Source organism: Bos javanicus, chromosome 24, assembly GCF_032452875.1.
Source record: "Bos javanicus breed banteng chromosome 24, ARS-OSU_banteng_1.0, whole genome shotgun sequence".
Lineage (NCBI taxonomy): Eukaryota > Metazoa > Chordata > Mammalia > Artiodactyla > Bovidae > Bos > Bos javanicus.
In genome coordinates, this window is record NC_083891.1 from 48,728,252 (window position 1) to 48,746,628 (window position 18,377).

General features: G+C 41.4%; 1 protein-coding gene across 9 annotated transcripts in view; it reads right to left on the reverse strand.

Moving 5' to 3' along the window:
• Positions 1-18,377, reverse strand: part of DYM (dymeclin) — a 400,415-nt gene that overhangs the window by 52,055 nt on the left and 329,983 nt on the right. For all 9 annotated transcript variants that reach the window (XM_061400135.1, XM_061400133.1, XM_061400128.1 and 6 more), the window contains one exon: positions 15,358-15,471. In XM_061400135.1, the coding sequence (XP_061256119.1) occupies positions 15,358-15,471 (114 nt within the window). The remainder of the gene's footprint in view (positions 1-15,357; positions 15,472-18,377) is intronic.

Sequence of the window (18,377 nt, forward strand, 5' to 3'; positions counted from 1 at the left end):
TCTCTAAAAAACAATCTTTATTTGAACTAGCATCTGGGACCATCACTCAGTGGTCAACAGTCCCCCTTCCTGTCTGTCTCTCTCTTCCATTCAGCAAATATTGATACTAAAGCACCCACTATGTGCCAGATACGACTGCAGATACATCAGTGAAAATGTGCAGATCTGCGCTTTCCTGGAGCTTTTGTTATTTGAAAGAAGAAGAACAACAACACAGTATGAATAAGAAGTGATGAAACATTAGTCGCTCAGTTGTGTCCGATTCCTTGTGACCCTGTGGACTGTAGCCTGCTAGTTTCCTCTGTTCATGGGCTTCTCCAGGCAAGAATACTGGAGTGGGAAGCCATTTCTTTCTCAAGGGGATCTTCCCAACCCAGGGACAGAACTCGGGTCTCCTGCATCACAGGCAGATTCTTTACTGTCTGAGCCACCAGGGAAATCCCCATATTGTTGTATGAAAGAGAAAGTTGCTCAGTCGTGTCCGACTCTTTGCAACCCCATGGACTAGTCCGTGGAATTCTCCAGGCCAGAATACTGGCCTGTAGTGGGTAGCTTTTTCCTTCTCCAGGGGATTTTCCAAACCCAGGGATCGAACCCAGGTCTCCTGCATTGCGGGTAGATTCTTTACCAGCTGAGCCACCAGGGAAGCCCATATCATAGTAGGCTAGGTAATAAATGCTGTGGAAAAGGAAGAACTATGGTGGGATTAGGGGGAGAGTGCTGAAATTTAAGCAGGGAGGTCAGAGCAGGCCTCCCTGAGCCAGAGGCTGCATTTGCTCATGTGAGTAAAGACCTGAAGGAGATGTAGGAGAGAGATGTGCAGGGACCTGGGGGAGAACAAGGCGGGCAAGAGGAAGCCCAAGCAGAGGCCCAAAGGCTGGCGTGTCTGGGGGGATTATCTACTGCTGTGCTTCTTAAGCTCAAGAGTTAAAGACAACATCAGGAGTTACTCAGAGGGCCACTGCTGGGTCCCAGCCCCAGAGGAGGAGCCGGGCTGGTCATATTCCCATGGGTGGAAACGTGAGAGAGCAGATGTGTAAGGACGCAGAAGATTGTGTCTGTGGATACAATGAGTGTTGGTTCCTGTGGACTTGGAGGTGGGGCATCCAGGAAGAAGTGGGCACGCTACAGTGACATTCAGTATTCGGCCCTGGAGACAGAATTGACAGGGAAACAAGAGAAGGGTGGGAACAGGGACAGACTCCTAATGGGAGGTGGGAAGATTTGAAGCCAGTCTCCCGCATTGCAGGCAGATTCTTTACCAGCTGAGCCACAAGGGAAGCCCAGTCAGTATTAAGATGCTCTGAAAAAACTAAAAATTTCAGTCAACTTTCTGTATGTCTTGAAACTAATAATAGTAGTGTAAGGATTCTAAGAGGTAGATATAAAACGAAGACTTTAAAATTCATTTACTGTCTGGCCACTCTTAATTTCTGTAATTTATCAGGTGTCTAAGGGAATGAAATGAAAAGTTCCCTTAGTGCCAGTAACTTCTACTCCTGCATAGTTTCCTACTTACCGTAAAAGAGGAGCTGTATTCTGGTTCATTCCCCCTGAAAAGCATGACCTAACTTTCAAACACTAGATATGGCAGAATTCTTAATCCTCAAATGACATGGGTAATTCACTAAACCGAAGCGAAGAGGGGACCGGGAAACTTTACATAATGAAGTATGAGGTGGTGTGGTGGTGGCTGAGAACCTGCACAGATCTGGATGAATTTTTAAAAAATTAATTAACTGGAGTGGCTGTGCTGGGTCTTCGTTGCTGTGCACAGGCTTCTCTAGTTGCGCAGCACAGGCCCCAGGCGTGTGAGTTTCAACAGCTGCAGCACGCAGGCTCAGCAGTTGTGGCGCGTGGGCTTAGTTGCTGTACAGCACGTGGCATCTTCCAGGACCGTGGATCAAACCGGTATCTCCCGCACGGGCAGGCGGATTCTTATGCATTGCAATGCCAGGGAAATCCCTGGATGAATTCTGACCGATCATCGTGACATCTCCAATGCTCACTAGTCGGTGAAATGGGAGCCAGCGGGCGGGCCCTGCTGTAGATGTGGACAGTGAGAAACTTTGAGCTGTGGCTTCTGACTGAGCTCCTGGAGGACACACTAGCTTTATTTATTTGCTTCCAAACTCGAAAGGAGAAATAAGCATCATAGGATTTCAGAGCCTGTTCTTTATGTCTCTGTTTATGCAGGAGGGTCCCAAAAAACTAATTACCTGGTATTGCCTTTCCCAGACTTCACGCAATACCAGTAAGAAGAGGATGTTTAGAATGATATTAATACTATTTACTCTGAACAGCCAAGTTGTTTAACTATATAGACAGATTTATCCAAAGAGTATATATTCCCACACAGGATATTATACAAATATTTTACAAGGCTATGTCAAATAACATTTGATTGAAAAATATTTTATTTGGTTGGAAGTCAATTACTATGCCATGGGCTTCCAGATCTTAATGTTTACTTGCCCAAAATTGGAAGAATAATTCTTCAACAAATTTGGCTTCAGTTCTGCAACGCAAGGAAAACTTCAAAAACTTTTGGCTCATCTTCTTCAGTTGACATTAGCTGGCTAATGTCTCATGAGTAAGAGGCACTGTGCTTCTCTTAACAACCCAAAAGGCGGTTCTAAATTATCTAAATGTTTAATTTATATTTTAAGAAAGAACAAATCAGTAAGTACATACTGTTGCGCACTTTCACAAAGAGCTCACTATAACAGCATTTCCAATGTGAAATAACCTCTTTTACATCAATCTCATGTACAAAGCTATTATTACATACCCAACAATTATTTTATCAGTATATATTAGTGAACCACCCAAAAGACTATAATGTGCTGTCATGTGGCATAGTACAAATATTATTCAACACACAGCTTGAATTTTCAATCAACTTTAGATACAGCACAATCCTGTGAATTAAACTCTAGAGGTTTTAAGTGATTCACTTTATTATAAACAACCCAAAAAGATGATTAAAATAATTGAGATAAGGCTTGATTATAAACAGTCTTTTTTTCTGGAAACATCTGTGGTAATAATGTGCTATCATTTAAACCAACTGAGGGTGACTCACCATCTGTGAGTAAATGTAATTTTGGTTTCTTTTCTAGTACTGGGAATGGATTTCTCTCTCTTTTTAAGCTGAATCATCCATCCTCCATCTATCTGTCCCTCTTGCAACCACAGAGTGAGATGGTAAGCTGCTGTCAAGAATACAGTTTTTGGCTATGTTCCAGAAAAAAATTAACCGTCCCACTTAAGGAATTTATCCATGACCTTGGCTTCAATGGGATCTTCCTCTAAGTTAAGAGTTAACTGGCCTGAGACCTTCCACAGATCAATAAATCTCTGTATTTATTCAGTCATAAATAAAAAAAAACAAGAGTTATATTTCTCACTTATATTTTACTGTCTCAAATATAAAGGATATTTCCTTTCTGAATATATAGTATAATAAATGAACAACAAAGTAACATTCAAACATATAGCCTCTACAGTGTAATTCATTTTGCTTTAAGGTAAGTATTACAGTGAACTATAAAATTAACTTTCAGTATATAAAATTTGCGATCAGAATAAGTAGAAAAAAATGGACTAAAAACAGAACTAGTGAGAGACAACCCAAAAGAGAGGAGCTGAGATTTATCATAGGGGAGGGACAGATACAAAAGAGTACCTGGGGATCATAGCAGAGTGAGGAAGTGCTAACTATCTGAAGAGAAAGGAGGTGGGAAAGGACAGGCGAGTGGAAGAGTACAGAAAGTTCTTAGAAGATGGCGGCTAGCGCCCAGGTCTTGTTTCCTAAATACCATTTAAAAAAAAGGGGGGGGGGGAATCAGGGTCATTGAAGAAGTGGTTGATTCCAGGGCTGGGGAGGATACAGGAGTTAATCTGGAGGAGCTCCCGCTGGCCAGAGCTGGAACAATTTAGGCATCAAAATAAATGACAGTATTGGATTATAATCTATAGGATAAAATACAAAATTATCGTTAGGTAAACACCACAGTAATAACTGTGTAGGGACGCTCCACTGATGAATGATAAAATCAAGGCAAAAGTGTCTGGAGAAACAGGATGTTAGCAAAGTCTCACTCCTAAGATAGTAATTGAAAACGAAGGCAGAAATAGTCACTTTTCACTGGAGCAATCTGGTAGACATCACAGTGACTGACTGATCAAGCGTAACATCAAGAGTAGTGAGATAGGCTGACACCAGGTATCTCCTGAGACAATGAACTGAGAGGGACACAATGGTACTTTCATGGTATTTTGGCCAAATGCTTATATAACTTCAATATAATCATGAGGAAACATAAGAAAAACCCAAGTTGAGTGACATCCTATAAAATAACTGACCAGCCAACATCCATAGCATCAAGGTCATGAACGATAAGGAAAGACTGAGGAACAGTCTCAGGTTAGAGGAGATTAAGGAGATTTAAGAACTAAATACAATGTGGGTCTTGAAAAAATTCTGAAACAAAATAAGAACACTGGGAGAAAAAAACAACTGGCATAATTCAAATGAGGTCTGTAATTTAGTTAACAGTATTGTACTTATGTTAATTTTCTGGTTTTGATAATTGTACTATAGTTATATGTGTTGTTAACATCAGAGGATCCTAGATGAAGGGTTTACATGAACTGTCTCTATTACTTTTGCAACTTATCTGTAAGTCTAAAATTATTTTAAAATAAAATGTAAAGGACAATCAAATATCTTCTCTTCTCAATACCCTATCTATTACTACCTATTACTAAGACTGCTCTTTACTATCTATTAATAAGACTGCTCCCTCCCCAATATTGTCTACATTCCTCTAATTTTCTTATTTGTTGTTGTTTAGTTGCTAAGTCATGTCTGACTCTTTCTGTGACCTCATGAACTGTAGCCCGCCCACCAGGCTCCTCTGTCTATGGGATTTCCCAGGCAAGAATACTAGAATGGGTTGCCATTTCCTTCTTCAGGAGATAATCCCAACCTAGGGACTGAACCCATGTCTCCTATATTGGCAGTGGATTCTTTACTACTAAACCACCAGAGGAGCCCCCATTTTTCTTATTTACCACTACCTAAGATAGCAAACACTGGAAACTTTATTTTTTGGGGCTCCAAAATCACTGCAGATGGTGACTGCAGCCATAAAATTAAAAGACGCTTACTCCTTGGAAGGAAAGTTATGACCAACCTAGACAGCATATTAAAAAGCAGAGACATTACTTTGCCAACAAAGGTCCGTCTAATCAAGGCTATGGTTTTTCCAGTGGTCACGTATGGATATGAGAGTTGGATCATAAAGAAAGCTGAGCGCTGAAGAATTGATGCTTTTGAACTGTGGTGTTGGGGAAGACTTGAGAGTCCCTTGGACTGCAAGGAGATCTAACCGGTCCATCCTAAAGGAGATCAGTCCTGGGTCTTCATTGAAAGGACTGATGTTGAAGTGGAAACTCCAATACTTTGGCCACCTAATGAGAAGAGCTGACTCATTGGAAAAGACCCTGATGCTGGGAGATTGAAGGCGAGAGGAGAAGGGGACGACAGAGGATGAGATGGCTGGATGGCATCACTGACTCAATGGACATGAGTTTGAGTAAACTGTGGGAGTTGGTGATGGAGAAGGAGGCCTGGCGTGCTGCAGTCCATGGGGTTGCAAAGAGTCTGATGTGACTGAGCGACTGAACTGAACCGAAGATAGCAAATACTACAAAGTAAGCTATAAGGATTTATTGTACAACACAGGGAATAGAGCCAATATTTCATAATAATTATAAATGGAATAAACTTTAAAAATGGTGAGTCACTATATTGCACACTTGTAAATTATTTATCTTACTATCTCCTTCACACACACACACACACACACACACACACACACACACACACAAATAAAGCTTTATGAGGCAGGGATTTTTGTCTATTTTGCCCACTGTTATATCCAGAGTTTAGAACAGTGCCTGACACATATAGGGAGAGACAATTAAGTTAATTAAAATTGTAAAGAGGGTGGTAAATTAAAAATTAGAAAAGCAGGTCTGGAGATAGGATATTTCACTCCAGAACTCTTGAATTCTATAACAAATCCCCATTTCCTCTTTAGAATATATAAAATGAGCTTTTCATTTATCTAGTTACTACATTTACTAAGTAACTACTATGTACCAGACACTGAACTAGGTAGGTATCAAGAGGATGCAGGTGACTAAGACATGACCCGTATTCTCAAGGAAGTTATAGGTGAGTGGGAGAGAGAAAACATTTAAATAACTGCATAAAGGTAGAACAGGAGAGGAGTTCCCAAAAATGTACATATAAAATACAGTGGGTATTTAGAGGAGGAGGCACAGATAGGTTGAGAAATAAAAGGAAAGGCTTCATAAAGTTGTTAGATTTATCAAGGGCTTTGGTGAATGCTTAGAATTTGAATAAACAAAAAGCAAAGGTGGAGGGGATGGAGAATGGTATATTGGGAAAAGAAAGTTGTATGAGCGAATCCAAACATGCGGGAAGGAAGAAGGCACAGAGCTAGTTCTGCTTGGCTGGAGCACCGGGTGGGGCTGGGGTATGGTAATAGGGAGACAAAGGCGTGGAAGGGCAGGCTGGGCTAGATGGTGGATGGTCTAGAAGTCCAGCCTAAGGATCCCAGACCTTATCAGGCTCAACAGAGCCTCACCTCTGAACAGCTGAAGGATGTTATTAGGGTGCTGCCCTACAAAAATTCTTCATGGAATTTTAGAAGACAGAATTCTAGACTCACAAGAATTATAAGAATTCTTACTCATAAGAATTGTTGGTTCAGAAGGTAAAGAATCTGCAGAGTCTGAGACCTAGGTTCAATCGCTGGGTTGGGAAGATCCCCTGGAGGAGGGCACAGCAACCCACTCCGGTATTCTTGCCTGGAGAATCCCCATGGACAGAGGACCCTGGCAGGCTACAGCCCATGGGGTTGCAGAGTCAGACACAACTGAGTGACTAAGCACAGAATACAGCACAAGAATTACAAGGACTTCCCTGGTGGTCCCGCGGCTAAGACTCCGTGCTCCCAATAAGGGGCCTGGGTTTGATTCTTGCTTAGGGAACTGGATTCCACATGCTGCCACTAAAGATCTTGCATGCCACAACTAAGACTTGGTTCAGCCAAATAAATAAGTATTAAAAAAAAAAAAGAACTGCCTGAAATCTTTGGGATCATCCTGTACAACTTTTTTATCAACAAGAACTCTTTCCATCTTTCCCCTGTCTTATAGATTTGAGCCCCTTTGTCATCTGGCTCAATTTTCACATTTATCATCCAGACTTTACTGTGAATACAACACTTCACTACTTCATGAAGCTCCATATGGACTACTAAAGAACCTGACCCATCAGAAAACATTTCCTTAGGTGGAACTAATACCTGTCTGTATTCAGTCACTACCCATTCATTGCCCTGTGGTATAAAATAAAAGGCTTACTTCCTCTTTTAGAGTATAATCCTTAAAGTAGTTGAACAGTTCTTATATTTTCCTTTTTTTTTCCAAGTCACATATTCTCTGCTCCTAACCTCATGTGACTTAACAGGGTCTTTACTGTAACGTCACCTGCTTGTGAACACAGTTTATTTTACTGATGAGTTGCTCAGGTGGAACCGAACCACCACAGTGTGGTCGCACCAGCAAGGAATAAGGTAGGTACAGGGCAGGGTGAATGAGACGGACTCCGGAAAAAGACGCCTCGGCTTGAACCTCAGTTTTGCCGACAGTAACTTCTCTGAGGCTTAGCTGCCTTGCCTAGAATCAGGACAGCAGCACTAACTCATGGTGCTATAAAGTGCTTAGAAGAGTGTCTTATAGCACTATTAGTATTAATGTGGGGACTGAGTTCTCAAATTTTGCACACAGGCTGTATCTGCCAGCATTGTGAGAAACCGTGTATCTGAGGCTTAAGATGAAAGAAGGCTGGCAGCTCTTGTACCATTCTTATACTTACCTTGGGGTTTGATTTTGCTTAAAAGATATATTCTTTTCCAGTTTGAGATTATTCTCAAATGAAGGAGATAAACGAGCATTTGAAAATGGGAGAATGCATCAATCAATTATGTCATTTTCTCCACTGTTCCTATGCTGAAGGCCCACGACTTATTCTGTTGCTTTCTTCTCTCAGAGGGTCAAAGTCCCCTTCCAATTCGAGTCTTCTGACAACATTTATTTAAGCTCATGCCACTCCATTACATTTGTTCTCTATACATAACATTCTTTCCATCTTCTGTACACATCCTTTAAAAACTCCGCGCTCATCAAGAAGCTTCTCATTTTGCTTCTTGTTTCTTTCGGTGGTATGCCACACTGTTGGTGACTCAAGCACCTTACTTCCCCTTTCATGGTGAAAGCCTGGAAACTACGCCCCCAGCATCTCCCCAGAAGGGCTTTGGGTTAGACTGTGGTGATGAGACGAACTTGTATTTCAGAAGGCAGAAGAGACACAGAGGCCACTGGTGCTCTGGTAACAGCGGTGGGCAGGCTGTGAGCTTCAGCAAGCGTTTTGCCAGTGGTTTCCAGCAATCTCCCTGCAGACCTCCATAGAGATGCTGCAGGCAGGCCAGACCATTGGTGACGACACTCTTACCACTTCTGATTTCCTGAAAGCCAGCACTGGCTTTCGCTGAAGTTGGCTTCCCTGGTCCTTTCAATGACTGCTAAATTTCCTATATTAAATGGCTTTCTGTTTGCAATCAGGGGTTTTATTTCTCTGACAGGTTTGGTAGGGAGAACAGAAGCTACTCTCTATAACTTAAGTATAAAGGATTTTGTAGGGAAAACAAATTTATGTAACTGTTAGAAAGGCAAAATCAGAGAAGCTGTGACAGAAGACTGTCCACAGCACTGGGGCGGGTGGTTCTCAAGAGCTCACAGCAAGCAGCTGCAGCAAACCTCAGTATTGTGGGAGCCATCAACGACCCTTACTGCCTACACAGCATGAAGCCAAGCAGGAGCTGCCTCTGGAGAATAATGGCTCCTTCTCATCTGCCTGATGAAGAGATGATGCGGAGGGAAACTGAAAGCAAATGGAGAAGAGGGCAGCAGAGGATGAGATGGTTGGATGGTGTCACTGATTCAATGGACATCAACCTGGGCGAACTTTGGGAGATGGTGAGGGACAGGGAGGCCTGGCGTGATGCAGTCTGTGGGGGCGCAGAGAGTTGGACACAACTGAACGACTGAACAACAATAACTCTTCTGCTTTCCGTTTATGCAAGTGTGCCTCTCCTTGGCGACTTCAACTCAGAACTACAAGAAGGGAGGATTCTGGGAAATGCATCCTGGCGCTTTTCTGTGATGCGGAGGAGACTGGAGAAGGCAGCGACTGCTAGGCAGAGTTGAAAACATACTTCAGTCCAAACGCAGTTCTCATGTTCGTTTGCACAGGACAATCAGTGATTGTACAGTTAATATTTTTTTATTTTGTTTTCCATCCCTCTTGTATTATATGTTTTCTTGTTATGAGCCATATTCAACTTTTAGCAATTTCTGTACTTCTGGCATACAAATGGGACTACTTCTTCCTTTGCTATGATGAACTGAAATGTGAGCTCTTTGTCATTTAAAAAAAAAAAAAGCCCCAGATTAATAATATAGCCTCACTGTTTCTTGCATCATCTGAGAGTAAAACTGTTATCAAAAATGTATGCAATTTCCTGCTTTGAGGAGAATGATAATGTTGGTATCAGATCAGTCGCTCAGTCGTGTCCGACTCTTTGCGACCCCATGAATCGCAGCACGCCAGGCCTCCCTGTCCATCACCAGCTCCCGGAGTTCACTGAGACTCACGTCCATTGAGTCAGTGATGCCATCCAGCCATCTCATCCTCTGTTGTCCCCTTCTCCTCTTGCCCCCAATCCCTCCCAGCATCAGAGTCTTTTCCAATGAGTCAAATGTTGGTATACACAGACAAAATAATACTCTTAGGGATGGAAGGTTCTTAAGAGTCACGTAGTTGGATTTGCCAACCAATATTTGAGTCCTTGCAGTTGGAACAGCAAATAATTGCACATGTACACCTTATTGTCTGTTCCTGCTGCCAATGGCAAGCTCTGGGAATGGATCTCAGCACTCTCTCTGCTGGACCTGCACACAGCCTGAGACTCCTCCCTTCTCTGTGCTGGCCAGCTCATGCCAACAGATAAGAGCCTCACCCAGCATGGAACCTGTCTGCCTCCCTGTCAAGTGGCCATCATTCTCCGATGCTACCATCTCCTGTGAGAGTGACTGCATCACTGCCCAGAAGTTGCCTATTCCATCTCTAAGTCTAGTTGACTCTTCTTTTTTTTTTCTCTAGTTGACTCTTGAACAATAAGGATTTAAACTGCATGGATCCACTTAACGCATAGGTTTTTTTTTCCTAACAGTAAATACTGCAGTACTGCACCCTCCACGGTGGGTTGAACCCATGAGTTCAGAAGAACTATGAACACAGAAAAGAAAGAAAGAAAAGAAAGATAACACTAAGTCATGTCCAACTCTTGCATTTCCATGAACCATAGCTCGCCAGGCTCCTCTGTCCATGGGATTCTCCAGGCAAGAATACTGGAGTGGGTTGCCATTCCCTTCTCCAGGGGAACTTCCCGACCCAGGAACTGAACCCAGGTCTCCCGCATTGCAGGCAGATACTTTACCAACTGAGCTACATGGGAATACAGAAGGCAGCTAAATTCCATCTGGGTTTTTGACTGTGCGAAGGGTCTGTGCCCTTAATCCCTGCATTGTTCAAGGGTCAACTATAGTTCCATTTCGCAGAAAACTCTTCCTTAAATGGGACTGAAATACAACTTTTCTGTATAAAGCGTCTACCCCCTCGTTCCTGTTCCTGAGATCAACATAGTAAGGCCAACTCTGCTTTAGTAAACAATTCTTCCAGTCCTTGAAGACAGTAAGTCTCTTCTGCTTGGATCCTGTGAATTCCTGTAAGTATGTCCTCTGTTCTTCCACAGTATTGGTGATTCTCTGAAAGTTTTCCAAATTGTCTTAAGGTGTTGCCTCCAAAATTTTCTCTGAATTTTCTAGTACAGACAGCCTCTAGATACTACTAGCTATATACACGTACATTGACCTACGTACACTGATGAGTCACACATTTAGCGAAGTGGAGCCAGGCATCTATGAAAGGTGAAGCTAGCCAATGTCTGAAAATTGTCCTTGACACCGCCTAGTCCAAGTCCAAGTTCACTTTCATAAATAATTCTTCCAATACTTGCAGGCCAGTTCTGCTACCAGTCTATCAGAACTGATGTTCAGCCACCATTCCCTGGAGCTTTTGTAAATAATACAGATAATGCTCAGTTGTGTTTGACTCATGACCCCATGCACTGAAGCCTGTCAGGTTCCTCTGTCCATGGAATTTTCCAGGCAAGAATATTGGAGCGGGTTGCCATTTCCTATTCCAGGGGATCTTCCCGACTCAGGGATTGAACCCATGTCTCTTGTGTCTCCTGCATTGGCAGGCGGGTTCTTTACCACTAGCACTACCTGGAAAGTCTGATGCAGACTGTAACTATTTCCTAAAAGGTCAGCAAATTTGGAAAACTCAGCAGTGGCCACAGGACTGGAAAAGGTCAGTTTTCATTCCAATTGCAAAGAAAGGCAATGCCAAAGAATGCTCAAACTACTGCACAATTGCACTCATCTCACACATCTAGTAAAGTAATGCTCAAAATTCTCCAAGCCAGGCTTCAGCAATACATGAACCGTGAACTTCCAGATGTTCAAGCTGGTTTTAGAAAAGGCAGAGGAACCAGAGATCAGATTGCCAACATCCAATGGATCATCGAAAAAGCAAGAGAGTTACAGAAAAACATTTATTTCTGCTTTATTGACTATGCCAAAGCCTTTGACTGTGTGGATCACAATAAACTGTGGAAAATTCTGAAAGAGATGGGAATACCAGACCACCTGACCTGCCTCTTGAGAAACCTATATGCAGGCCAGGAAGCAACAGTTAGAACTGGACATGGAACAACAGACCGGTTCCCAATAGGAAAAGGAGTATGCCAAGGCTGTCTATTGTCACCCTGCTTATTTAATTTATATGCAGAGTACATCTTGAGAAACGCTGGGCTGGAAGAAGCACAAGCTGGAATCAAGACTGCCGGGAGAAATATCAGTAACCTCAGATATGCAGATGACACCACCCTTATGGCAGAAAGTGAAGAGGAACTAAAAAGCCCCTTGATGAAAGTGAAAGAAGAGAGTGAAAAAGTTGGCTTAAAGCTCAACATTCAGAATACTAAGATCATGGCATCTGGTCCCATCACTTCATGGCAAATAGATGGGTAAACAGTGGAAACAGTGTCAGACTTTATTTTTGGGGCTCCAAAATCACTGCAGATGACAATTCCTTGGACAAACTGTTAGCACTTCCACCTTTCCACCACAGTCCAAGTCAAGTAATAATTTAACTGATCCTTCTGCTCTCACAGTCACATTACAATCTACTCTCAACACATCAACCAGAGTGATCCGACCAGAATCAAAACCCCACCATGCCTCTCCTCTTCTTACAATCTTGCCCTGGCTCCCCATTCCACTGCCCTGCCCCACCCCTTATCATCTCTGTTTACCTTCTGCTCCTCTCCCCTTGTCCACACAGTTCTAGCTGCTTTGTTCTCATTATTTCTTCAACATGCTTGGCATCCTCCTGGCTTTGGGCCTTTTCAGGAACTGCTTAGGATTCTACTTTGAAGCAGCACATCTAATTTGCTCACCACCTTTTTTTTGGTTAAAGGTTGGCTATACCATTCTCTGTTAATTCTACAACTTTCTCCCACCACATCCTCACTGGCACTCCCAAACCCTCTTAAGTCTGCTTGATCATTTCTTTATTTTTCAGAGCATCCACCACTCTAGATCATTTTGTTATTTATTACATCATGCTGATTATTTGTTGTCTGTTTCCACCTGCTAAACTACAAGCCCTGAAAGGGCAGGGATCTTTGCTCACTCTGTGCCCAGGCACTTAAGAGCGACAGCTGTCACAGAGCAGATGCTTGATAAAGGCTTGCTCAGGGTTGGTGGAAGCTGTGGCAAGCTTTAACCTAATGTCACACTCATCATCACTCATCATTGCCCCCTTCTCCTGAACTCTCATTCCCATCCTGCTCTGGGCTTTCTCTCCCGTGATCCAACCTCCCGTGCCCCACACTGCCTTTTCAAACCCTGACTTCATGGTTATTATGTCCTGCGAAATTCTCAGTCCCTGCACTGGATCTTCCGTCTCTCCTTCTCACCTCTTTAACAAGAACCTGGTTCGCCCCTCAGGACTCCCAAATCCCTGGAGCCTTTGGAAGTAGAAGCTGATGGTTCTTCACACTCCCTAGTCTTCAGGGCCTGGAGGTGCAGCTGGTGTCTTTGTTTTCACTGCTGTTCCTTGGCTGTTGTTCCTCTACTCTTAAATACAAAGCTCTGTTCATATGAGGCCAATATCAGCTTCTTCTCTTCCTTTTACCTGCCGCATGCTGATTCCTAGGCCACTCTATTTACTGTAGTGTTTGGCTCAGTCTTTCTTTCCCCCCACGACTTATCATCCTGGGTTGACTATGATGCCCACATGTATGGCCCATGGTTGACTTCAAATCCATTAACTGGCTCCATCACACTGACTTCCGTTTACATCCATATCATTTCAGTCCCCTGCTCACGGCTGAACCCAGGCCATGTTGTCATGGAGATCTGCTCCTTGTGAACATCTGCAGTCTAACTATACTGCTCTCTAATCACAATTTCCATGACTTCTACTTCACTGGTTCTTTGATCTCATTCAAATCCCCCTTCCCTTCACTCCTCTGCATTATCCTTTCCTTACAGTCTTTCGATTGCAACACTTCTTTCTTGACTTTCCTAAACACCAGGATCCATCACTTCCTGTGAGTTGCCACTCTAATCATCATGCCCTGTAACATGGCATAGTTCAAATAAATTCAAAAAGGTAAGGAAAAACCTGAGAGACCTCAGATATCTTACTTTAGGTAAGAGAGGAAATAACATGAATTTTCTACACTTACGGACTTGTCTGGAAAGAGAGTCAAGTCAGAGCTGGAGGGTCTGGTGAACTGTGATCAGGTTTTATGTCGCTGCCACATGCTGGTCCATTTTAGTTGAGGAGCAGACCCCCCCACCCTGCCCTCTGCTCAGCACTGTGAGAGCCGCAAGGCTGTCTGCGGACAGTGGGACTTCCGCAAGTGATCATGATTAATGTGCTGCTGCTTGACAAACTCTGTTGTTGTAACTGAAAATACTTTCATATCCTACAATGTTCATTAAGCAGCAGTTCCAGTGATACTGCTGCAAAGCACAACCCCCAAACAGTAACTTTGGAAAGAAGTCAGTTGTGACCAAACACTATGAAGAAGGCCAAACATTCACTATGATACCCTGTGTGTTGTTCATTTAGGAATGAGCACTCTAAAAAAAAAGGGAGGTAATGAAAGAAAAAATTAAAAGAAGTATTAAGGTAAAAATAGGCGACAATGCCGTACATTCACGCATTTCTCCCTAAATATCCCCTTTACATCTTTTCTTGTGGGAAAATTAGTCTTGAAATATGAGTTTTGTATCATGAGATTGCCTCAGGTTCACATTTAGTGCACAGATTTAAATGTTTCCTCTAAACACTGTATTTCCCCTACCTCTTCCACAAAATACTCCTCTTTTTGTAGCTACACCCAGGTACACGGTGAATAATGTGGTGATTACGAGTATGGACTTGGGAGCTGAAGACCGGGGAATGGATCTCCTAGTTCATTAATTCCCTAACTGTATGACTTGGGGTAAATTACTTAACCTATCTTTGTACCAGATTCCTCATCTGAAAATTAGGATGATTAACACTACTTACCCTCAAAGGGCTGTTGTGAGGATTGATTAGTTAATATATAAGACACTTAGAGCCCCCAAAAGCACTGAGTAAACACTGTATAAGTACTAGCTACCACTGCAGCTAACAGATCATCATTACTATCACCACCACACCACCTATCGATCAACCCTTGATGATACACACAAGACTGAATTTATTTCAGTGGGTTAAAAAATAAGGTGCTCCTTTATTCATAGTATTTGAATTACTCATAGTATTATGCAGCGGTTACTCATAGGATATGTATGCAGTGCTGAAGACAGTCCTTTTGGGACTTCTTTTGGAAAACTATCAGAATCTTTCATCACAGCTCTGCATGTCAGTGTACAGGAGAGTAGGCAATATTTAGAGCTTTTCCCAGCACAAGTGCTGGGTAAGTAGTATGATTCTGAATAGAGCCTACTCAGACAATAACATTTACATCAATAGAGACAACAGTATGTTTCTTCTCCCAGTCCTACCTTCAGTCTGTCCTTGGGCAGCGCGACAACCCCTTGCTTGATGATTTCCAGGACTCGTTCCACTGACAGCTCAGCTCCAGCTTGTAGCAACCTTGAGCTAAAGAAGGTGATCACCTGGAATGCAAAGTGTTATTTTTTTAAACAAGTAGATACATGAGATATATTTTCAGTAGATACCTTTCTCACATGGTAGTCAAATGATCATTGTTCCACTTCTTAGAGTGACCTGGCTTTTAACTCACCCGCTCTCCTCATCAGTCCTCTCTATAAAGGCTTTGATGGCTGAATCAGAGCCAATCCCCTTAATATTCAGGGTTGATTATCCATTCTGTGAATTAAGTAGGTTCCTCAATTCTGAGCTTTCTTGTGCTAACCCACCTTGCATTTATATTTCATTTAGAGAGAAGCACTCATCAGAAGGCAGGAAGAAAAAGCCAAAGCTTAAAATCTGTTAATATTGAGGCTTAACAGTAACTGTAAAAACAAGTCTTAGGAAGAAAGGAATTTGAAACTAATGGCTAAAATGATGTTTTGGGGATTATTTATCAATTTAATTTATCCACAATACTCTTATCGCTGATCACCAGGGAAAATCAACAGCAAGCTATAATTTTTTTTTTCTTTTTTTGGTTTCATGTCACAAAACAGCCTGAATGAACTATGTAGCAAGAGGCTAAGATAGTAACATTCTGGAAATAACACTGTCTCCTAACAGTTGTCATTAAAAACTAAAAGAATATCATCATTTTTTAGGAAATCACTTACAAACAATGTTAATAAATCAAGATGACCATGGGTCACTTTTTATTTAAGAGCTATACTATACACTATAGACAAGAGATACCTGCAAAATATAAACATTTATGTTGTTTACAAAGTTGAGTATTTCCATTTACATGCTTTCTATTTTATAGGTAAGATACTTTAAGTTATTAAGAATTATTTACAATTTTTTTTCTAAATTTTCTTTCAGGATTATTCTCCTAAATATTAATTGTTCAAATGCACAATCAGTTTTCTCCTAACCATTCTGGTGGGGAAGGTGCATGATATGACATAAAAGCCACTGAAATGGATTTATTCTGGAAAGCAGAGATCCAGCTAGAGCCAGAACCTTAACAAGCTTGTGCCTTGAGAGACGGTGGCAGTGAGTGAAAACAAAGGCAGCCAATGCCTGGCTACACTGCTGTTGATTCCAAATAAATCGTCTCTTTATCTCAGGCAGTTTGCTGGCACCAGCTCCTTTGCAAGTTGCTTATTTTGTCCATGACAGGTTGCTTTTCAACATGTGCCTATGGCTGTTGTTTTTTCCAAGTCAGATTTTAAGCTCTTTAGGGGAATTCTGGGATAAAATTTTGTTCACATAGTCACAGCAGGTACTGAAACTGATTTTTATAAATCATAATTGTCTTTATTTTTAAATGGGCATTTTATATGTGTAAAATAAGTAAATTCAGAGAAAACGTTTTTTTGATTTTTGGTTGTACCTCAAGTTTTTGTGTTTTAATCAATACACTGATGATACCCTTGACAACTTATTCAGTGGAAGAGATATTCAGAGAATTTATAAGGAAACATGATATTTTGTGTCTTTAAAAAAGATGCAGTGTGTAAAAAAGACAAAGATGCAATGTAACTGGGGGACTAGACACAGATCAAACATGTACAAGGAAATGGACTTAGACATCATGGTAGTGTACACTACAAATTTCTCAAAAAGTCAGAAGCCTAGTTTGGGTCCTGCCTGTGATACTTACTAGCAATGTGACACCCAACTTCTTCCAGATGTAGAACTGTGGAGTGGTTGGGAGCACCTATCAGGTGTCAGATAGCTTGGACTTAAATCTTAGCTTTCCTTATAAACTAAGGCAAGTTATTTAACATCTCCATATCTGAGTTTCCTGATCTATAAATATCAGGTATGGACCTGTCATATACTGCCTTTACTATGTGAGGTATGTTCCTTCCAAACCTACTGTGTGGAGAGTTTTTAATCAAAAGCAGATGGTGAATTTGTCAAGAGTTTTCGGCATCTATTGAGATAATCATGTGATTTTTATTCTTCAATTTGTTTTTAAAGTTGCGTATCACACTGATTTGCAGATTTTTGAACTATCCTTATATCCCTGGGATAAATCCTATGTGACCATGGTACATGACCCTTTTAATGTTTTGTTATGTTCAGCCTGGTAATATTTTGTTGAGGATTTTTGCATCTATGTTCATCAGTGATGTTGGCCTGTAATTTTTTTTGTGATGTTTTTGTTTGGTTTTGGTACCAGGATGATGCTGCCTCACAGAGTGAGTGCAGAAGTGCTTACTCTGTAATTTTTGAAATAGTTTGAGAAAAACAGATATTAATTCTTCTCTAAATGTTTAGTAGATTTCACCCATGAAACCATTTGGTTTGGATTTTTGCTTGTTGAGGGTTTTAAAATCACTGATTCAATTTCATTACTTGTAACTGGTCTAGTCATATTTTCTATTTCTTCATGGTTCAGTTTTGGGAGAGTGTGTTTCTAGGAATTCGTCTAAGTTGTACCTTTTACTAGCATACAGTTTGTTTACAGCAATCTCTTATGATCCTTTATTTCTGTGGTATCAGTTGAAACTTCTTTTTTGATTCTGATTTTACTGATATGGGCCCTCTTTTTTTCTGGCTAAATCTGGGTAAAGGTTCACCAATTTTGTTTATCTTTTCAATGAATCAACTCTCAGTTCCACTAATCTTTACTATTTTTTTTCTGTCTCTATTTCAGTTACTTATTTGAGAATTTTCCTGTTTCCTGAAATAGTCTTGTATTGTTAGAAACTACCCTCTTAGAATTGTTTTTGCTGTATCCCATAGATTTTGCATAGGTCATAGTATCATTTTCATTTGTTTCCAGGATTTAAAAAAATTTCCTCTTTGATTTCTTCAGTGACTCTTTGGTTGTTTAGCAGCATATTGTTTAGTCTTCACATGTTTATTGGAATTTTTTCCTTCTGGTTGATTTGCAGTCTCATAGTACTCTGGTACT